At 37.7% G+C, this 23,567-nt stretch overlaps 2 protein-coding genes across 6 annotated transcripts; both read left to right on the forward strand.

Annotated features, from left to right (window-relative positions):
* The first annotated feature begins 10 nt into the window (after positions 1-10).
* Positions 11-16,829, forward strand: LOC311072857 (uncharacterized protein). 3 transcript variants are annotated; one of them, XM_084098163.1, is made up of 17 exons: positions 11-306; positions 469-519; positions 783-1,029; positions 1,122-1,236; positions 1,361-1,456; positions 3,480-3,615; positions 3,711-3,859; positions 10,996-11,042; positions 11,132-11,243; positions 11,320-11,415; positions 12,202-12,337; positions 13,622-13,764; positions 14,879-14,925; positions 15,014-15,119; positions 15,250-15,345; positions 15,728-15,863; positions 15,958-16,829. In XM_084098163.1, the coding sequence occupies exons 3-17, from the start codon at positions 984-986 to the stop codon at positions 16,093-16,095; spliced, it is 1,599 nt and encodes a 532-aa protein (XP_083954289.1). In that variant the 5' UTR covers positions 11-306; positions 469-519; positions 783-983; the 3' UTR covers positions 16,096-16,829. The 3 variants fall into 3 exon arrangements, with proteins under 3 accessions (XP_083954289.1, XP_083954287.1, XP_083954288.1); XM_084098161.1 differs by lacking the exon at positions 11-306 and having other exon boundaries at positions 315-519; positions 780-1,029; XM_084098162.1 differs by lacking the exon at positions 11-306 and having other exon boundaries at positions 315-519.
* A 2,794-nt stretch (positions 16,830-19,623) lies between these two features.
* On the forward strand, positions 19,624-23,469 carry LOC311073101 (F-box only protein 6-like). Of its 3 annotated transcripts, none has more exons than XM_084098547.1 (7): positions 19,629-19,953; positions 20,036-20,160; positions 20,426-20,672; positions 21,857-21,971; positions 22,112-22,207; positions 22,304-22,439; positions 22,528-23,469. In XM_084098547.1, the coding sequence occupies exons 2-7, from the start codon at positions 20,095-20,097 to the stop codon at positions 22,672-22,674; spliced, it is 807 nt and encodes a 268-aa protein (XP_083954673.1). In that variant the 5' UTR covers positions 19,629-19,953; positions 20,036-20,094; the 3' UTR covers positions 22,675-23,469. The 3 variants fall into 3 exon arrangements, with proteins under 3 accessions (XP_083954675.1, XP_083954673.1, XP_083954674.1); XM_084098548.1 differs by having other exon boundaries at positions 19,713-19,953; positions 20,039-20,160; XM_084098549.1 differs by lacking the exon at positions 20,036-20,160 and having other exon boundaries at positions 19,624-19,650.
* The last annotated feature ends 98 nt before the right edge of the window (positions 23,470-23,567 follow it).

Raw genomic sequence — 23,567 nt, forward strand, 5'->3', positions numbered from 1 at the left:
TGTTTTCGTCAGAGTTGTGGGCGGGGCTGTGACGCTTACGGTAGTAGAACTTTCGATTTGAGAAATCTCGTAATTAAAAGGACAGATTATAAGGAGTATACTGATTCAGCGCGTTTGAAGTCTAGAATGCTTCTACGTATAATGAGATATCTAAACTGGAAAGAGTAACGGATCAGTTGACAGCGTCAGCCGGTAGTGAGCTCCACTGCCAGATATATTTCAGTTTTCCAGAGGCAGATCAGAGCTGCAATAAACATTCGTTATCGCTGGTTAGAAGATCGGTCCTCTCATTTAACTAATGCGAAGGTGTCTACTATTATTTCCGTTTTCTTTTTTCTTCTGTAACATTGTCAGTTTTTTTAAACGTAACTTCCGTGTTTTTACAAGTAGGTAGCCTACAGACGTGCAAAAGTGACTTATAGATATCAAATGTCATTAAAAAATAAATAAAGAATGGATCATTCACAGAGCGGGAACATTCATGTTACTTCGAGGGACTCTGAGCCCAGATCAGACTCAGTAAGTTTTTGAGTTCTTGGTTTCAGTTGTAGCCACTTGCTATAATTAGTAGCATCATATTATAACTTGGCCATACAATGTTGAAATTGACTGACTTGCCTTATGATAAGTCGATCATTGTGGACCAGCAATAAACCAGATGGTCATACCATCTTAAAATGGTCGGGTGGAACATGGTAGCAGATGACCAGCTCGGACCAACAGCAACCATGTTCCACAGCTGGATCTAAATTGAAAGGTAATCTTTCTTCCTCTGTCTGCAGCCAGATGTTCCTCTAGCTGTGGTTGAGGAGATCCTACTGAACCTGCCTGAACATCAGGTGGTGCGAGTCTGCCGGCTGGTGTGTCGTGAGTGGAAGGAGCTGGTGGACAGTGATGCACACTGGAGAGAGCGCTGTCGGAGAGAGGGGATCCAGCCCTGTGATGCCTCCAGACCCCCAGAGGACTGGCGCCTGTTTTACTTTATGACTAAGAAACGACGGAACTTACTCAAGAATCCCAGAGCAGAAGGTGAGCCAAATCATGAAGATTGTACAACTGTGTCACTATAATTATTTTTTTCTTAAGGTAATGTAATGTCTCTTTTCTGATGTTTTAATTAGATGGACTTCAAGGATGGGAGAATGAACAGAATGGAGATGGCTGCTGGGTGACAGAAGTAAATAGAAAACTATTTCCGGACAACACTGTCACAAAATGTTTTTCAACATCTCATAGGTATGTTTGATATTTTAGATCTTTCAAGAACGCTTTGAGCTCATTTCATTTAAGTCAATGTTACAATATGAAATAAATCATGAAGCCAATCCACACATGAATCAATCATAAACTTTGTCCTCAGGTCATGTTTGAAGCAACAGCTGATTGATTTGACGAAAGAAGGTTATAGTGGTGCTTTCATGGATCAACAGCAACCTCATATCAAAATATCAGACTGGTGAGTGTCACTCAAACTCCTGTTACATGCTACAGTATCTTAGGAGGTGAATTTCATATTTTATGTGATTAATTCTTGTGAATGACCTGTCCATCTGGGTCACATTTGCCTTGAATTGTGGAATTGTGCCTGGCAGTATGAGAATCCATGTGGTATGATAATTATATGTAATTTTTTTTCATGTTATTGGCAGATTATTTTGTATTTTTATTGCAATAATCTGCATACATTGTAATCAGGACATAAATTGAATTAAATTGAAGTGTCACCAAAGAGTGTCACCATGAAAATTCTGTCATCATTTACTCACCCTGAATTGACTTTTTTATGAAGGTAATATGATGCCATAAAGATGCCATCTCTCTTGCTTCATATTGTTGCTTTGTGTTGTTGCTATGTGTCGTTGCTATGCGCCGTGTCACTCTGTCGTTGCTTTATGTTGTTTGAGAGAGAAGACGACACATAGTAACGACCATGGTAATGACAGAGGGAAACGACACATAGTAACAACGCATAGCAACGACAGAGTGAAACAACACATAGTCATGACACATGCAGCATTGACACAGCAAGACGACACAGTCAAACGACAAGGACAGATGACAGGAGTAAGTTGAGTTGACAAAGACAAAAGTTGAGTCATGTGGGCAATCACATAGACATAGACAGTTAATAGACACATAGACATGGAAGACGACACATAGCATAGACAGACAGACATGGACATAAACAGTGAACAGACACATAGGCATGGAAGACGACACATAGCATAGACAGACAGACATGGACACAGACAGTTAATAGACACATAGACATGGAAGACGACACATAGCATAGACAGACAGACATGGACATAAACAGTAAACAGACACATAGACATGGAAGACGACACATAGCATAGACAGACAGACATGGACACAGACAGTTAATAGACACATAGACATGGAAGACGACACATAGCATAGACAGACAGACATGGACATAAACAGTAAACAGACACATAGACATGGAAGACGACACATAGCATAGACAGATAGCATGTCGACATCATTTTGGCACAAATGGAACCCCATACTAATACGGCCAAAAGCATTGCAGGCCTGTGAACAGCAATTTGCAAGCGAAAACAACAGTCGGGAACTGCAAAACAGATTAATTGCGTAAAATCAAACTTTGTGTAAAAAATAATGTCTGTTGCAAATGTCTAATGACTTGTTGTGTACATGAGGCAAAAAAGTTCCCGAAAACCCCCGATTTGTACAGTTGCGTCTTTCTTTTACCTGTGCTTACAGTTTTGGCACGATTCTCTCACTCATTGAGTTTTGCAAGCGTGAAGAGGAGGGCGGGTCCACCTTCTTCATGTAGCCAATCAGATGAGCTTCTCGATGACTCTCGGTTTACTCTTATCTGATTGGTTCAACAAACACGCTAGTCACCAGAACACATTTTTATCTTAATTTGGCTCAGAAAGGTTCTCGTTGCCGAAATGGTACTTTTAAGTCAGAGGAATACAGATCCTATTTGTTTTGCGTTAGCATGAAGCTGCAGCTTCACAATACATGAATTACACTTACGAATAACAGTTAAACGCTGCAAATAGTTTTTTCTTACACTTGAAAGGCGATTTACACCTTTACAAATCTTCTCTTGCGCATGCTAATTTAATTTACGCTTGCAATCTTATGTACACTTTCACAAATCTTACCCTGCGCATGCGATTCTTTATAGCATCATATTACCTTAATACTTTTTTTCTACAAAAGAAGATATTTTGACTTTTTTTTTTTTTTTTTTGGTCCATACAATGAAAGTTAATTGAGTCTAATGTTGTTTGGACTTATCAACTTTCAAAACATCTTAATTTATGTTCCGCAGAAGAAAGAACACATGTTTGGAATGACATGAGGGGGAGTAAATCATCCAGAATTCAGAATTTACATTTTTAGGTGAACTATTATTTTAAGAACAGTACCAAAGTTAAATCTGGTTCTAATATGAAAACACATTTTTTGATTATCTGCAGGTATGCCCCACTCCCTAATTATAGATGTGAATATCGGATATGTGTAGAGTTGCTTGATGAGGAGAAGAAACCCATCAGTACCTTTCAGCCTTATAAATTTTTCTTTCAACAGTGGGACAATTATCCATGGTGTCAAGTGAGTAGAATAATGCTGACAATGCAGTTATTCCCTTGTAATCAAACTAATACTCAAAGCTTAACTGTCCCTGTGTTTATTCTGTTTTATTTCAGATGACCCACGTCTTTAAGGATTATGGACCTGGAGTTCGGTTTATCAGTTTCACTCATGGTGGGAAGGATACAGATAGACAGGTCTGGGCAGGCTGCTATGGAATACGGGTCACTAACAGTAGCGTGGAGATCTGTCCAGCTGCGGAGAGGTAGTGTTTCTCAGTTTTGTTTTTTTTTTTGTTTTTTTTACATTCCTAAATTTAACAGGCACAAAAGTGACCTTCAGGTGAGGAATTCTAATAAATTCTAATATGTTATAAGGACATATAACAAGTTTTACATTACAAAGGTCTTTTGTAAATGTATTCTGTTCCAATAATTATGGTTATACTTTTAAAATGAAGGACCTTAGTCGACAACTATAACAGCCATAGTCATGCACTGAATATTACCAAAATCTTATATTATGATATGAGTAATTTTATGTAACGATAACAATATATATCACAATCGCTTCAAAATGAGTTTCTTTCGCGTCTTATTGTGCTTGAACAGTTTAAAGTCTGTTGAATAAAATATCGAAATGAAATATCTTAATCTTATATGAGTGTACCGTACATAATTTTAATCGTATAAGAATAAACTACCTCTTCTTTTCCTCCATTTGTCCTCTCAGATTGTTAAGCAAAGATTAAAAAGTGGTTTACATCAAATCTTCAGTAAAACGGAAATTCTCCTTGTCGGCTCAAAAACCAATCTGGCAAAATCTACATGTTCATCTGTGAATATTGATAACTTTCCTGTGTCTGTTTCTAAACAGGTTAAAAGTTTGGGGGTCATCCTTGACAGTACTCTTTCATTCGCAGCACATAAACAGTGTCATTCGCTCTACATATTTCCACATAATATTAACCGACTTCGTACGGCTCTCTCAGTAAAGAGCACTGGGATTCTTGATCATGCTTTAGTCACTTCCTGTATTGATTACTGTAACACTCTTTTTCATGGACTGCCTTCAAAGCTTCTCTACAAACTCCAGCTAGTACAGAACTCCGCTGCTTGAATTATCTGCAGAACTCCTCTAACTGAACACATTACTCTTATACTACAACACTTGCATTGGCTCCCGGTTAAATATCGTATTGATTTTAAAATTCTTCTTCTTACTTACAAGGCACTGAATAATCTTGCCCCTTCATACTTATCTGACCTTCTTCATATATACACTCCTACTTGTACTTTAAGATCATCTTCTGCACTCACTCTTGTTCTCCCTCGAACTCAACATTACTTCCATGGGGTCCCGAGCCTTTAGTCATGCAGCTCCTTATTTATGGAACTTGCTGCCACAGGATTTGCGAAGCAGTGAAAGTCTTTAAATCTCACCTTAAGACACATCTTATTCGACAGGCTTTTATGTGATTACTTTTATGTTTGTATTCAGTCTGTCCAGACTATTAGAATGATTATTTGTTTAATGTTGATTGTTTTATTGTGTTTGTAAGGTGTCCTTGAGTGTTATGTAAGGCGAAAATAAATAAAATGTATAAAAATTATAATAATAATAGATATAAAGACATATGTAGGCATATTATTAAACAAAACTTTAAAAATGCAATAAAAAAACATGTAAATACCATAGACTGTAAAAAAAAGTTTCAGCTTGAATAGCTCTGACCATGTAAACTGAAGTGTTGAGGTAAATAGTCTACAAAACGGTTATTACATGCTTTTCAATCCACACAGCATCACCCAATAAAAAATGACCATGCACATGCACTTACTAACATTGTAGAAATGTTGCATTATTGGCACCTATTGTATCTGTTGGCATTCCTATTATTAGGGGCCGAGCACTGAAAGTGCGTAGGCAGACTAGGCACCTATTGAAATCGTTGGCGTTCTTATTATTATTCTTGTTCCGTATGGAAGTCTATGGCAGCCCATAGAACCACTTGCGGGAAAATTATAAAATTTTGGCACACTGATGGAGGACAGTCTGAACAGTCACCATAGCAAATTTGGAGTCTCTTACTCAATCCCTCTAGCGCCACCAACTGTCAAAATTCTCACTCATGTTTATGCTAATAACTTTTGAACCGTAAAGGCTAGAACAAATCTTGTTCCCACTGATTCCTTGGCTCAAGCCGATTCGATTGCACCCTATGACGTCATTTTCTGTCATGGAAATCTTTCAGGAAATCTTTTGAATTCTCAGAAAAACCTACTTTTTCGAACTCCTCCTAGGCCGTTGCTCCGATTTCCACGAAAATTTAACCAGATCATCTTCAGACCATGCCAACAAAATGTTATGGGGCCCTATTTTAACGATCTGAAACGCAAGTATCAAATGCGAAATGCAAGTATCTTTGTGGGCGGATCTCGGGCGCTGTTGCTATTATACCGGCGGGATAAATGACTCTTGCGCCCGATGCAAATCTAAAATGGGTTGGTCTGAATAGCTACATTACTCATAGGTGTGGTTTGGGCATAACATGAAATAAACCAATTAGAGCGTCATCTCACATTCCCTTTAAAAGCAGGCATGCTTGTTCCATGGCGGATTGCTATTATGATGGCTGATTTGCCAGGCGCACGCCAGGAGCGGTTGACAGCCGAGGAGACCGACGTTCTCGTCAGGGCCATAAAAGACAGAGAAGTGACATTGTATGGGGAGGGAGAAACCCAACCAAATTAGCTTCGGTTAAACAGGCATATAATAATTTGGGTAAATGTGTAAGCTAGATTTATGCCTATTTTTCACATCTTCATGGACAACACACTGATTTCCCTCGTGTGGTAATATTTTTCCTTGTAATTTATGTATGGTTTGCAAAAATGGCAACTGCTGTGTCTGTGTAGATATGAGAAGCAAAGTGTATGCGCGTTGTGCACACGCTACATTATAGCCAAGCATGCGCCCTTAAAATAGCATCTGAATAATGCGCCATTGACTTTAGACTAGGTTTTTCCTGGTCTGTGGCGGAATTGTTTTCTGAAACTGCAAAATAGCACCAGGGAACGTTTGCGCTGGAACACGCCTCCTCTTTTCGCTGAACCGCCCCCGGGAGCGCAAGTTCATTCTAATTTACAGACGTGTGTCTGTGGAGGGAAAAGTTTGCTGTGTGTCAGGTGCAAAATAGGAATGATACATGCATTGGTGTACAAAGTCAATTGCGCTGGGTGCAAGATAGGTCCCATGGAATTCAAGTCGATTCGTCAAACCATTCTCGAATACTGCGCAAACTAATTTTATGTAGTGCTTGCAAAAACAGACGTAAGGCTGTATCTCCACAACGCTTTATCGTATTCAGACCAAACTTGGTACATGTCATCACAAGCATGACCTGAGGCGACATGCTGCGTTTCGGCGCAGCGCCACCTACTGGTCCGGAGATACGAAAAACTGCTATTTTTGTTAACTGTTTAACTTCTGAACAGTTTGTCTAAAAATCCGTTAGATTCAGGGCGTCATGCCAAGTCGAATGATGTCTAATTTTCTCATGTCGGCCATTTTTAATTTTGTACTAAAATGCTGTATTTTATGAACGCATGAACATATTGTTACAAAACTTGGTATGGATCATCAGTACGATGCCCTGAAGGTGCCTGAGAAGTTTTGAACCAGCGCAACCTAGTGGTAAAATTAAATATTTAAATGCTTTTAACTCTGGGTGTGGTTGACTTATTTTCACACGAGTCATCTCCTTAGGTAACTGAATCCTTTCCGAGTCCAACAATACCAAACATGCTAAGTTTTGCCTTACTGTTTATGTAGCGTTGTGATTAAGCGATTAAAAAACATTTGCCAATATCTTTGAAACCGTTAGACCGATGCTTATTACTCTGGGTTTGGTTGACTTATTTTCACATGAGTCATTTCCTTAGGTTTGTGAATCTTTGCCGAGTCCAACGATACCAAACATGCTAGGTTTCGCCTTATTGTTTGTGTAGCGTTGTGATTTAGCGCTTAAAAAACATTTGCCAATATCTTCAAAACCGTTAGACTGATCGAGACAAAACCACCGTAGGAAGTTTGGAAACATATGTCGTTGGCTATATGCTAATACCCAAATGACAAAATATTAATTGTAAGTGGCAAGAAAATGCAAACAAAGTCAGGTGTGGGTAATTTTTTGTGTTTACATTTAAATGTTTATAACTCCAAAACGAAATGACATTTCCACCAAATTTGACACACACATGTATGGGCTCACTCTGAGAACACATAAAAGAAATTGTGCGATTGTGCCTCTAGTTGGCGCTATAACAGAACAAAACATGAAATTGTCATTGACTTCAATATAGTATTGTGATATAAAATGCTATACTTTATGAACACATTAGCGTATCGTTACTGTTACATCCCAAGATGTTTTAATGTTGTCTAAGGACATTAAAGGAGTAACATTTATTTTGCAACTGAATATCTTTAAGAAGTACAACGCAAAAAGTGGGAAATAATAATAAAGCAGAGGAATTCAGAATATGTACATGGATTTATTCATATTACCAGCCCATAAACATAGTGAGAAAATAAACTTCAAATGATTCCAACTATAAATAGTCAAACAAAGATGAAGAAAAATACAATGAAATTCACCAAATAAAATGACGACAGTTGCCCAAATCAAAGAACGAAATAAAACAAAACACCTCTAACTATAACCATAAAATCTAACCTAGCTAAATCAAAGAAAAATCAAAAAGAAACATCTTCGGCGTGCTAATGCACCCCTTAACTTACCTTCACTAACTAACAAACGAAAACTACAACTCAATGCAACACTCCCTAAACTAATGAACTAATACATAAAAATACGCTATGTGTAGCACGATGTATGTCACGTGACATTCTAGCTTGCTCTTCAATGAACACGAGGACACACAGTCAAAACCGATCAAAACTAGACACAAGAATTAAAGAATTAAAGAACTAAATAAAGAAACAAATTAACAACGAATGAGGGACACAGGGCTACATAATAAACCTCTACGAGGGCGCGCGTGCGCACATACAGCAAAAGCCCAGTCAAAGCCCTTCCTTAAAGACAGCTGGCGTCGCCATTTATAGCCAGCTTCCGGCAGAGCGTCATGGAGACGAACGAATCCCAGCAGACTGTCAGGATCCGAAGCCAATCAGAATCTAACAACAAGACACAGATCATGAGCACACAAACATAATCGTAACAGTTACGAAACTCGGTACGAGTCATTGGCACCATGCCCTGAAGGTACTCAAAAGGTTTCGAGACAGCCCCACCTATTGGTTGAAAGTGATAATCCATTAAATTATATTTTTGGTTACTGTATATATGATTTTTCAGCTATTTTGCCTAAATTCATCTTTAAATGTCTTTAATTGCTACTTGCTGCAGTTGGTCTGACACTCCCAGCCATGTTGGCATGTCTTATCCTCTTCTTGTGCTTGGCCCCGCTAATGGCTGCTCGCAGCTATATTATTCTTCCGTTTCTTCTTCCGCTCTGGGAGTCTATGGCAGCTCATAGAACTGCTTGCGGACTGCTTGCGGGAAAGTTATGAAATTTGGCACACTGATAGATGATAGTCTGAACTGTCAACATAGCAAATTTGGAGTCTCTAACTCAATCCCTCTAGCGCCACCAACTGTCCAAAATTTCCCTCATGTTTATGCTAATAACTTTTGAACCATAATAGGCCGTGAGACAGAGGGTTGATCGGTACCATTTTGAGGGATTAAACCGCATGGTGATTTTTGTGTAGGTATATGACCCTGTATTTGAAAAATGTGTGATAGCATTAGATTCAAGGTAGTTTTTGGTTACGGAGGACGATTTTCAAACATATGTCAAGAAAAAGGATATATGAAATTTGTATAGGAGTTTGTATAAGAGTATTGAGTTTGTAGAAATTTGTATAATTTGTATTTGTATAGTATCAGAGCCTGAGGAAGCATGGTGTATGATACACTTGTCTTCTGGCATTCCCTTCTCCTTTTCCATGTTGAAGTGGATAGCACCACCACTAAGCCTGAAACAGCATAAAACATTTGATTATCACACCTCCAGAAAAGTACTTGCACAAAATTCTCAAGTAGAATTCCGTGAAAAAGTCCAAATCAGCAGAAAAAGCATGGGATCAAAACACAAAACAAAACAGCCATATCACCATAAACTGTTGTTCAATAGAACGATTTTTTAAAAACGATTTTCAACTCAAAGTTTCTCAGCGCCCCAGAGGCCTAGAAAGGTGGTTGACACATCATTTTAAAGCCCCGACACTGCCTCTTCCAGTGCAAAAAACAACCGTTTGGATTATAGAAGCATTTTTCTCTCTTGTAGTCACTTAACACCTTACCTTGAGATAGGATGATATAAGTGTTGATTTCTCATGAAAGCTACCATGGATCGGATGGTATCACACATTTTCCAACACTAGAGATGTGTACCTTCATGAAAATCAAAAAGAAATTTAATCCCTCAAAATTGACCGGTAGCCCAAATTTGGGGTCCCGTCTCATGGCCTATAAGGGCTAGAAACAGATGTGATTTCATTTCACATCATGATTTTCCATAATGAAACTTTTCCCACCAAATTTTCCCGCCTAAAAAACTACTTTTTTGAACTCCTCCTAGACGTTGCTTAAATTTTTATGAAAATCAAATCAGATTATCTTCAGACTATGCTGGCAAAAGTTATCAAAAGCTTTTTGATAAACCCAACCGTTATCGAATAGCATGCAAATGAAATTGATGTAGAGCACCCCAAATTGGACACAAGGCTGTATCGCTGCAAAGCTTTATTGTATTTAGACCATAAATTTAGACCTTGGTACATGTCATCAGAAGCATGACCTGAGGCGACATGACTATTTAAGAGCTTTATAGCTTGGATCCCATGAATTAAGGATGAAGTTATGACTTTTTGTCTTTTGTGTTGATATGATCAGTTCAAATAAAATAATTAGTAAAATATTAATTCAATAATTAACAGTCTGCAATATAATGCAATATGAATATTTAACACATTTGCAGTATATTAAAAATATCTATTATTATTCGAATCTGTCCTTTATTTATTAATTGATTAAGGTATATATTCCTATTTAAAGGCCATAACCCCAGCAAAACATTAATGGGGAAAGGCTGGATGGGCTGAATTTTTATATTTGAATAATGGGATATCTAAACCAAGAAGAAGTACATAACAGGTCTGCCGTCAAGACTCTCCACCACAAGACAGTTTTACAGAAGCAGATGAGGGGGCATTTTTTGAGGGGTGTTCTCTCAAATAAAAAATGAGATTTCTCTCATATTTACTGTATCTTCAGAATATGAGACGTAACTTCTTTGTTTCCACCTGTAGGTTGAGATGCACAAAACCTAACTTGCTCAAGAATCCCAGCGCACAAGGTGACTCATATAATTAAGATTGTACAATAACAATTGTAAAAAAAGCTTTTTTGCTTCAGGTAACGTCTCTTTTCTAATTTTCTTATCAGATGGACTTCGCGGATGGAAGATTGTACGTAGTGGAGGTGACCGCTGGGTGACAGAAGAAAATAATAAACCACTTCTGGACACGGTCACCAGATGTTTTGTAACATCTTATGGGTATGTTTGAATGTTCTGAAAATGTTCAATCATCAAGCCAATCCACACATGAATCACTCATAAACTTTGTCCTCAGGTTATGTTTGAAGCGACAGCTGATTGATTTGACGAAAGAAGGTTATAGTGGTGCTTTCATGGATCAACAGCAACCTCATATCAAAATATCAGACTGGTGAGTGTCACTCAAAATCCCATTTCATGTTACAGTGTCTTAGGAGGTGAATTTCATATTTTATGTGATAATTTTTAACTGGTAGTATGAAAACCCAAAGTGATATGACATTCATATTTAATTGTTAGGTTTTTTTGTTATCGGCAGATTATTTTTTATTTTGTACTTTCTGATCACGCCCCCCCCCCCATCTCTTTTAAACATTGTTTCCTGTGAAGTCTCAATCATTCTAGAAAATGAAAAATGAATCTTATTTCTTTATGTAAAACTTAATTAAAATGTCATTGAAGGGATAGTTATAAAAATTCTGTCATCATTCACTTACCCTCATGTCGTTCCAAACCTGTGTGACTTTCTTTCTTCTGTGGAACATAAAAGAAGATATTTTGAAAAATGTCTAAGTGTTTTTTGTCCATTCAATGAAAGTCAAAGGGGTCCATTGTCCAACTTTCAAAACATTAATTTTTGTTCTTCAGAATAAAGAAATTGATACAGGTTTGGAACGACATGAAGGTGAGTAAATGACAGAATTTTCATTTTTAGGTGAATTATCCCTTTAAGAACACAGTACTAGCAAACGTGGACATTTTAAAACTAGAAGCAAGCATTGATGTATTATTTTAATTTAATACTGTGAAGCTGCTTTGATACAATCTGTATTGTGAAAAGCGCTATATAAATAAACTTGACTTGACTTGAAACTTGACATTTGGCACAAATCAGGTTTTAATATGAAAGGCCACTTTGTTAATAGGAAGGCTTTTATTTGCTGTTTGTCTGGTGCAGGTATACCCCAATCTCTTGTTGTGGATGTGAGTATCAGATCTGTGTAGCATTGCTTGATCAGTGGAAAAACCCAATCAGAACCTTTCAGCCTGAGAAAGTTATATTTTCGTTTGGGAACAGTGAGCCGTGGTGTCAAGTGAGTAGAATAATACCGACAGTCCAGTTATTCTCTTGTAATCAAACTAATGGCACTTTTCCACTACACAGTACCAGCTCGCCTCGGCTCGACTCGGCTCGACTCTGTTTGGTTTTCCACTGTGTAAAAGTTGTACCTGTACCTGCTTCCAGGTACTTTTTTTCGTACCACCTCCGGCGAGGTTCTAAGCGAGCTGAGGCGATACTAAAATGTGACGTGAAAACACGACAGATTGCTGATTGGTCAGAGAGAATCGTCACTATTCACTGCGTCATCATTGCACGCGCCAGACGGAGTATCCTGAATAAAAAAACAGCAAAAACAAAAATAAAAACATCCAAAAACAGCATACACTCGATTTCCTCCATTGTCCTGTGTGTGTGGGTAGCGGGTGTGTCTCGCGCGTCTCGCGTAAAAGATTAAGTCACGGCAGTTTCCTGCGGCGTCGCTATGACGACCAGGTACTATTGTGGAGGTACTATCTGCAATGGAAAACCAGGCGGGAAGGAAGTCGACCGGAAGTTGAAGCCGGCCGCGTGCCACCATCTTGTAGCAGAACTTCACCTGCAGTTAGCATCCCATTGACTCCCATTCATTTTGGCGTCACTTTGACAGCGAATAACTTTACATCTGAGGCATTTGAAGACTCCATTTGTCCATTATTTATTTCTAAAGAAACACAACAATGTATAAAATGCTCCATTGCCTTGTAGCTTATGTTATGGCCCCGTAGAAGCAGTTTTTGTAAAAGTAGGCTAACGATTGCGTCATAACCACGCGACTCTCTGTCGCACAGTAGAGAGATTACCGTATGGACAGGAGGAGAAGCTCGCAGGCAATCGGAGGGACGTGGAGGCAAAATGACAATATAATTAATCAGAATACCTAGCAAAAGTTGCTCCTGCTCCAAGCTCATGGACAATACCTACTCACACTCTCCGTCTCTGCAAAATTCGGAAGGGAATGATTCAGATTTCTCTTGGCACAGCTACTAGAAGACAGACGGGTTGCTCACGTGGTCCGTGTAACGCTTTGCTCGGTTTGAGTCTGCGCGTCAGGAAAGGAAGTGCTAAGAAATCGCTAAAAATGGGCTTCACTTGTCTCAATTGAGATCCAATGAGATGGCTCTGTCCACTTCTTATACTGTCTATGTGGAAAACGGAGCGAAAAGCGAGCCGAGCCGAGCCGAGTCGAGTCGAGTCGAGTTGAGCTGGTACTGGTAATGGAAAAGCGCCATAATAGTCAAAGCTTAACTGTCACTGTGCTTGTTCTGCTTTATTTCAGATGACCCACGTCTTTAAGGATTATGGACCTGGAGTTCGGTTTATCAGTTTCACACACGGTGGGAAGGATATACAGTACTGGGCAGGCCATTATGGAATACGGATCACTAACAGTAGTGTAGAGATCTATTCAGCTGATGAGGGGTAGTGTTTTCTAGCATGATTTTTATTTTACTGTAAAACATTTATTAATTTTAACAATGAATTATTTTTTATCAAAATGCACAATGCAGATACAAGTTATATGTAGGCATATCATGAAACAAACATTAAAAATGAAAATAAAGTGCAAATGTTAACTATTTCCGCTCCGCCCACTTGAAACCAGCATCAAGCAGGCATTGGGCTTGTTAATGAGGATGGAAAAGACCATAGCCTCTAGCGTCAGCTGTTGGTATGCCTCTTAAGGCCAGGGGAGTGAGGTTTATTTACAGCAAATTATACTTTACAAACCAACCAAACAACTAATTCATTTTATTTTGCTCTGACTAGAGCTTATGAAAACCATTTTAACAAATTTCTAAACTTTATAAAGAGTGTAATAAATAAAAGTAATAATAATAATAGTTTGATTTTTTTAATAATAGTAATAATAAAAGTATTCAGAAAATCCATTAACATTCATATTTATTCATACCATATTTCATATCTTCAAATGACAGCAGGGTTGGCGCCTGAACCCACTCGTTGCGCTGACACTGAATGACAGTGATAAATATCATACACTTTATCAAATGTATAACCTAACTTCTCAAAATGGGTGATGAGTCTCTAGGCTGAGAATCTATCTTATGTCTAGTTGTACCATAATACCATAATACATTTCCCATAACATGTCCTGTCCTACTGCAGCCTTATTGCATTTATCAGAGTTGTGGGAGAGGCTTTGATGCCACCAGCAATCACTCTGTGTTCTATATTGTTGATAAACAGTAAACACGTGATCCCTAAGAATTAGATCCTGATTCTGCGGTTTTGGAAGTCCAGAATCCTCTGATTAATGGGATATCTAAACCGTCAAGAAGTATATATAACGGATTAGCTCTGACAGCATCAGCCAGTAGTGAGCTGTAAAGACGCTCCACTGCCAGATATATTTCAGTTTTCCAGAAGCAGATTAAAGTGCTGCTGCAGTAAATTAGAAGAGTGATGTTTGACATACAAATAATAGTAGCTACATTCACTTTAGTTTTGTTTCAGTTGGTTTACTGTAATATCCTCAAAATGCGAAACATAACTTCTGTGTTTCCACCTGCAGGTTCAGTCTCATAAATCGCAACTTGCTCAAGAATCCCAGTGCACAAAGTGAGTCACATCATTAAGATTGTACAATAAGTGTCACTATAATTAATTTCTGCTTCAGGGAACGTCTCTTTTCTGATGTTTTAATTAGATGGACTTCAAGGATGGGAGATTGTACAGAATGGAGGTGACCACTGGGTGACTGCAGGAAATAGGAACATATTTCCGGTCACCAGATGTTTTGTAACGTCATATGGGTATGTTTGATATTGTAGATCCTTCAAAAAAAGGTTTGAGCTCATTTAATTTCAGTATATGTAACAATTTTAAAATAAATCTATCATGAAGCCAATCCACACATGAATCACTCATAAACTTTGTCCTCAGGTCATGTTTGAAGCAACAGCTGATTGATTTGACGAAAGAAGGTTATAGTGGTGCTTTCATGGATCAACTGCAACCTCATATAATAATATCAGACTGGTGAGTGTCACTCAAACTCCCATTTCATGTTACAGTATCTTAGGTGGTGAATTTCATATTTTATGTGATTCATTCTTGTAAATTACCTGTCCATCTGGGTCACATGTGCCTTATGCTGGAATTGTGTCTGGCAGTATGAGAACCCAAGCTGTATGACAATCATATTTGAATTTTTTATGTTTTTTATGAATTTTTTATGTTGTAAGAATCTGCATAAGTCCGGAGTACCACGAGTCCTGGCTTGTGGTACTTTAAATGTTGACAGTGTTTTATTTTTAGGTGAACTATCCCTTTAAGAACACATCACCAATGTTAAATCAGGTTCTAAAATGAAAACACAATTTTAGAACAGATCCACATTTCTGTCATGTCTTATCTGCAGGTATGCCCCACACTCTGATTGTGGAAGTGAATATCAGATCTGTGTAGAGTTGCTTGATGAGAAGAAGAAACCCATCAGTACCTTTCAGCCTGAGAAAGTTTTCTTTCAAAAGGGGAAAAATTATCCATGGTGTCAAGTGAGTAGAATAATACTGATAGTGTAGATATTCCCCTGTAATCAAACTAATGATAAAGTGTAACTGTCCCTGTGTTTATTCTGTTTTATTTCAGATGACACACGTCTTTATGGATTATGGACTTGGAGTTCGGTTTATCCGTTTCACACATGGAGGGAAGGATACAAAATTTTGGAAAGGCCAGCATGGAATACGGGTCACAAACAGTAGCGTGGAGATCTGTCCAGTCTGATGCTACAGAGTGTTTTCCATAGTATTTTTTTTAACCTTCCTAAATTTAACAGGCGCAAAAGTGACCTTCAAATTAGGAAATGCAATGATACATTATGCCATAAGGAGATACAACGTAATGTTTATATCTTAGAATATGTCAGTGCCATTGCTTTGTCTCAAGATGCACACCAGAAATGTTTTTTCTAAGACACGTTTATAAAAGCTACTTAAATGCCCTAATCCTGGCATAATCCTAGACCTAATGCTGGCATAGTCTAAGCCCTCTTTGTGAAACCGGGCCTATATGTTACACTGTTAAAATGAAGGAACTTAGTCGACGACTATAACTACAGCCATAGACATGCACTGCTTATGAAATAATCAATTACTTAAGTGCCATGCAGTTAACGTCAATAAACGTCTCAAAGTTACTGTGTGTAAGTGATGTTATGTTCACAGCTTTGAACTTATAAATGTACATTGAAGCTTGATTATGAAATAATAGTTGAAGGTTTGGGGCTTGAAGGAAATAAATCTCCTTCAAGGTTTGTTCTACATGCCTGATGTTATATTCTAGTAGTCTAGTTCTCTCTATGGTGATATTTACTTGTTTCATTTATTATTATACTTTCCTGACTGCATACTCAAACATTTGTACTTGTGTGTACTTTAATCATAACACCTTGTCACAGTTAGGTCCAGATGATAATGAAGGAAAGTTCATTAAGGTTTCAATAAACAAAAGGGTTCTTTAATGAAAACAAACTCAAGTAATCCACATTGATGAAGGCAAAGTAACAGAGTGTAGGCTGTTCTACGATCACACAACATACACCAACCAATACCCAACACTGAACAGAACAGTCAAAAAGAGGAACTTAAATACACAGTGATGATGAACTAAATGACGAACAACAGGTGTGTGGATGTCATGAGTGTCCATGGTAACTGATGAGTAGTGGGAAACAAAGACAAAGGAACACATGTGACTGACAAAAAACGAAAAGTCCATGATAATGAAACAGACGGAACATATACGTGACATAAGGCCCCCTCCCGTAAGGCACGACCTCGCGTCGAAACAGAAGAGATGAGGGAGGGATGGAGGAGGCTTTGGAGGTGGGCTAGAAGAAGACGAAGGACTGGCAAAAGCAGACAGACAGACGAAGAAGACCAAGGAGGAGAAGATTGGGGATAACAGCCATGGTGGGGATGACGGGAGGAGCTGATGGACCAGAGTGACAACGCTGGCACTCAAGACCAAGGCAGAGCTGTGGTGACGAGTGTCCGAGGAGGAACCCGAGTGCCTGAAGACTGAGGTGGAGCCGGAGGGAGTGCGGAGGGGTGGAGAGACGGAGCACCGCGGATACAGAATCCCCAATGTTAGTCTGACCAGGGGTGTGAACCAGCAACCATTGTACCTGTGGGAGTTTTGGTGGAGCTTGAGATTGAGGACTGGCTAATAGACTGGGACACTGAAATACTGCCTCCCACCCTGAGCTATCTGTACTCTCCTCATTGTAGCTGATTCATCCCAGTATAATGCCTGATTCATCATCAGCCCAGTCTCCCTCTCCCACCCTCACTGCAGAGCCATTTGTTATTCAGATATTCTTTTTCAAAAGAAAAAGTATCAGCTGTATGAAAAGTGACCAACATTTGGTTTTTGACCATTGAAAATGTGTACAATTTAAAGGGTTCACCCAAAAATGAAAATTCTGTCATTAATTACTCACTCTCATGTCGTTCCATCCAAACCCTTAAGACCTTTGTTCATCTTTGGAACATAAATGAAGCTATTTTTGATGAAATCTGAGAGCTTTCTGTCCCGCAAAGCTTTTTGACAGCAACGTCATTGCAACTTTCAAGGCCCAGCAAGGTAGTAAAGACATCGTTAAAATATTCCATGTACTACAGTGGTTCAACCTTAATATTATGAAGAGACGAGAATACCTTTTGTGTGCAAAAAAACCCCCAAAATAACAACATTATTCAGCAATCTCTTCTCTTCCACGTCATTCTCCCACGCTTTTGACGTAGTGTAAACAGTGCAGCGCTTCTGGGTTCTACGTCAGACCGTAGGCTCACTATTGTCATGTCACAACTGATGTTGTGCTCACTGTGTAAAGAGTTTTGAAAAAGTATCTAAGTATTTAGGAATGTGTCTATAGCAATTGTAAAAAATAACTCAATTTATGTGTAAAGGCAAGTGAAACTTAAGTTCATTAAAATATAAATTACAATAATCATGGTTTCAATCAGGTTAGTATCTGAAGTGACCAACGACTCATCAGTCTAATAATCCTCTCCAGTGAAGTCTCCACTTTCTCGTGTCCTGGTACATCAAAATGTTGAAAAGTCAAAGTGCTTAAGGTCTCTGCTAGGAACTTTACTAGGACACCAAAGCCAATTGCAATCTTTTGAAGTTCCTGATCATTGATGCCATAGTGAAATACACTATTTACAATAGTACTTGTCACACATGATTAATTTATTCTGCAACTGCAAGTGTCTAATGAGATCACACCCCCATGAGGATAAAAAAACTAACCGATGTAGAATAAAATATTTAAAAGAAATGTATGGGGAAATGACGCAATCAACAAACTTTCCTGGTATTTTTATTATAATTTATTTTATGTATTTTATTTATTTTAATCAACATAATATGCATTTATAATGGCATTCAGTTAGTGCAAATACAAAAATAGTAAATCAAACACACCAATAAATTGGGGTTAAGGGGTACAAACATGGATCTTTTAATTCATCTTCCAATAAGCCTAAGATTCTTATCAAAGAATTTATCCAAAATCAACATTAATTAAAAGAATCGGCCTTTTTGTTTTAAAACAACATACCACCACTTACTAGCATAAATGCTAAGATCACATAGCACTAATTAAATCGTGTTTAAAAGACTTTTAAGCAACCTACTGAGTGATCAGTGATACATTCTGTTTTCCTTTTGATATTGTGGTAACAATTTTGACGTTTTACAAAATAACTGTTTGAACTACATTTTTTAGATTCAAATATTTTCTCAGAGAAAGCACATAACGCACATCCTATCAGAATTAATAATTGTATAATTAGGAAAATGACTATTTAGGGATTTTATAAACACAATAAACGAAATAATACCTAAAAAGTAAAATACTTTTTTTTTTTTTTTTTTTGACAATGATGTAAAAAATACACTGACTAATTGGGACAACAAGAAATCATGATTTTCAGCTATATAAGATGCTTTTTACTGAAAATATTATATTGGTATGGCCAGTAACATCATGTAATCCATGACAATGAGTAACACATTATTAAAATACTAAAAATAAAATAATTAAAAAATATATTTGGACATAGAATCACTCATCTAGCAAATTCACACAAATCAAGTTTACAACAATCCACTTACTGTTTTTTTTTCTTCTGTTTTTTTCTGTTTATATCCTACTCGATTTGTGCAAATCAGGTAAAGAGGTTGAAAAACGCCAAATAGGGAATACCCTTCTCTCCTTTTTTGAACCCGTATGCATTCGTCAGAGTTGTGGGAGGGGCAATGACGCATGCGGTAATAGAACTTTCGATTTTGAATCTCGTAAAACATGTGTTTAAAAGGATTATACTGATTATAAGGAGTATACTGATTCAGCGGCGTTTGAAGTCTAGAATGCTGCTACATGTGACTAATGAGATATCTAAACTGGAAAAACGCATATATAACGGATCAGTTGACAGCGTCAAACCGATAGTGAGTCGTCACGCTCCACTGCCAGATATATTTCAGTTTTCCAGAGGCAGATCAGAGTCCTGCTGCAGTAAACATTCGTTATCGCTGGTTAGACGATCGGTCTGACATATTACGAATGCGAAGGTGGCTACTATTATTTGCGTTTTCTTTTTTCTTCTGTAACATTGTCATTATTTTTAATACGTAACTTCCGTGTTTTTACAAGTAGGTACAGACGTGCAAAAGTGACTTATAGATATCAAATGCCATTAAAAAAAAACAAGAATGGGTCATTCACAGAGCGTGAACATTCATGTTACTTCGAGGGACTTTGAACCCAGATCAGACTCAGTAAGTTTTTGAGTTCTTGGTTTCAGTTGTAGCCACTTGCTATAGAGACTTAGCATCATATTATAACTTGGCCATACAATGTTGAAATTAACTGACTTGCCTTATGCTAAGTCGATCATTGTGGACCAGCAATAAACCAGATGGTCATACCATCTTAAAATGGTCGGGGTGGAACATGGTAGCAGATGACCAGCTTGGACCAACAGCAACCATGTTCCACAGCTGGATCTAAATTGAAAGGTAATCTTTCTTCCTCTGTCTGCAGCCATATGTTCCTCTAGCTGTGGTTGAGGAGATCCTACTGAACCTGCCTGAACATCAGGTGGTGCGAGTCTGCCGGCTGGTGTGTCGTGAGTGGAAGGAGCTGGTGGACAGTGCTGCACACTGGAGAGAGCGCTGTCGGAGAGAGGGGATCCAGCCCTGTGATGCCTCCAGACCCCCAGAGGACTGGCGCCTGTTTTACTTTATGACTAAGAAACGACGGAACTTACTCAAGAATCCCAGAGCAGAAGGTGAGCCACTGGACTGAAAATAAGTAATGTTTCAATAAAGCAGTGCACTTCATATTCTGGGCTGTTTCCCAGAAGCATCGTCAACCTAAGCTGATCATAAAGACCAATGGTGCCAATGGTTTTTACAATCTGTAGGCTTATGATGCTTTTTGGAAACACAGACCTGGAAGTTCCAGGTCTGTGTTTCCAAAAAGCATCATAAGCCTACAGTGTTTGCAAGGCAGCACTGTATTGATATTCCTCAACAATTATATTTTTGTCTCAACATATTCTAAACTGTTAGTTTTGTAGTTTTTCAGCTTGTATGCTATTTTTCTGAACAGATTTATGCTTAGACATCTTCCACTTTTCTCCATCCTCCACCAGCTGATTGTAAATTGTTACATATCAGTTATTGGTTGATATTGGACTTTTTTATTATCAGTATTGGTCGATATCAACAGCTATCTTATTCTCATTTCTTATATTATTTTTTTACCTTTGCTGTCATCTAACGCTCAATTAAAGTTAATATTTAAAAACACTAATCATTTAATAATACTATTAAATGTAATCTTAAAATGAATATCCATTTTTTCATGCTGTGCATTTTTTACGTTGTGATGCACAGCATGAAAAAATGGATATTCATTTTAAGATTACATTTAATAGTATTATTAAATGATTAGTGTTTTTAAATATTAACTTTAATTGAGCGTTAGATGACAGCAAAGGTAAAAAAATAATATGTTTGGTTTTTTTAGTGATTACCTCTATGATTTGGTATTGCAAAATCACATTTTTTATTTTACTTTTGTGGTTTAACCACAACAATCATCTTTGGTTTATGGCTCACAACAAATGTTGGTTAAACAGGCATTTATGAATACCTCAATATTGCAATATTTGGAACAAAAACTGATCTTTAGACTAGAGCACATTTCAAGTATGTACATGCAGAAATGGCAAACTTCCAAGAGGGACCTAATAAGTCCTAAAAAAATATTTACTCAGGTTTAAATTATTCCAAGCCCCCTTTGTCCAAGACAATATTCAAAGACTCTTATGTCTATAGGCTTATATGAACCTCTGGTACTTGTGTTGTAATAAAAAAACTAAAACAAAAAAACATTAACACTATTCCTTTGCCACTAATGTCACTTGCTCCATTTATGTAACGTTCTCCTCTCTGGTGGTCTGATTAGATGAGTTCAATGGATGGAAGATTGTACAGAATGGCGGTGACTGCTGGGCAATAGGAGATAATTCTATAGAAATCTCAAATAACACAGTTCCAAAATACTTTGTCACCTCTTACATGTAAGTTTGATATGACTGTTCTTCAGTTGAAAGTTCACACTGAAATTATTTGCATTAAAATACAATTTTCATTCGGTTTAACCAATATGACAATAGATGAGTCTGAGGCCTTCTTTGACACCCGTAAACTTTGTCCTCAGGTTATGTTTGAAGCAACAGCTGATTGATTTGAAGAAAGAAGGTTATAATGCTGCTTTCATGGATCAACTGCAACCTCATATCAAAATATCAGACTGGTGAGTGTTCGCTCAAACTCATGTTATGTTACCATATCAGTGGTTTATTTATTATACCAGTTAAAGTATAATATGCAAATGTTTTGTCTGCTGCAGGTATTCCCAACGCTGCGATTGTGGGTGTGAGTACCAGATCTGTGTAGAGTTGCTTGATCAGAAGAAGAAACCCATCTATACCTTTGAGCCTGAACCAGTTTTCTTTTCACAGTGGAATGATATGAAGTGGTGTGAAGTGAGTAGAGGAAATGAAAATTAACAAACAAATTTAATCAAATAACTCTGTCATTCTTACTATATATTTTTTTTTATTATTATTTTAGATGACACACGTCTTTAAGGATTATGGACCTGGAGTTCGGTTTATCCGTTTCACTCACGGTGGGAAGGATACACAGTTCTGGGCAGGTCATTATGGAATACGGATCACTAACAGTAGCGTGGAGATCTGTCCTGCAATGTTGGGTTAGAGTCCACCTTATTCGAGTCCATAAGAGCTGAGTCGAGTCCGAGTCCAATTAAATATTAAGTCAATATCTTAGGCTTGCTTTAAGCATTTTTTTTAAATTTCACATCATCTCATTAATAGTATCTAATGGAATGTAAGCTAATGGAAGTTGTTGCCGACTTGACTTCTGTATTGCGACATTTCTGAGTGACCGCTTTTCAGATGTGAAAAACTATAGAGCGAGACTTGACTGTATCATCGATATAAATTCAACTGGTAACTAACCGTGTTACTTGAGTGAATGGAAACAGCGTATTGGGATCTGAAAAGGCGAAAATGCACCATTTCAGACAGCGTGCAAGTATCCAATTCAGTTATCTTTCATGTCTTATTGAGTTTGAACAATTGAAAATCACTTGAATGTTTAAATGTCACTTGAATGTACAAGACCTAAAATCACATGCAAATGATAGATTTTCGTGAGGATGCAGTACTGACACAGTCATGAATTTCAACGACAGCGCTGGACTTAGTCGCACTCTGAAACATTTTTTGAGTGAAAATGCTTTAGAGTCTGTGACAAGTGCAAGCTGGACTCCAGTACCCCAACTCTGTTTGAATTTGTTCTCTGTTATGAGAAACGCTGTTCTATGTAATGGTGAACTTAAAAAAGCCTTAAGAAAATAAGTGCATCTCTAATTGTTGTCCATGATTTGAAGATTGTTGTATATGATTTGAAGATTGTCATAATCATTCTGTATTTGTATTTATTTTTGCACAATATATAAATGAGTATTTAGCTGTTTATTTTTAAAAAGGCCTCTTGGTCCTCCTTTCTTAGTTATCAATGCCTCCTCATTATCTCCTAAACACTGTGTTGCAGTGAGACTGAGTACCTTAAACACTCATTCATGT

The sequence above is a fragment of the Abramis brama genome (assembly GCF_963993115.1).
Source record: "Abramis brama genome assembly, chromosome: 22".
NCBI classification, from domain to species: Eukaryota; Metazoa; Chordata; class Actinopteri; order Cypriniformes; family Leuciscidae; genus Abramis; species Abramis brama.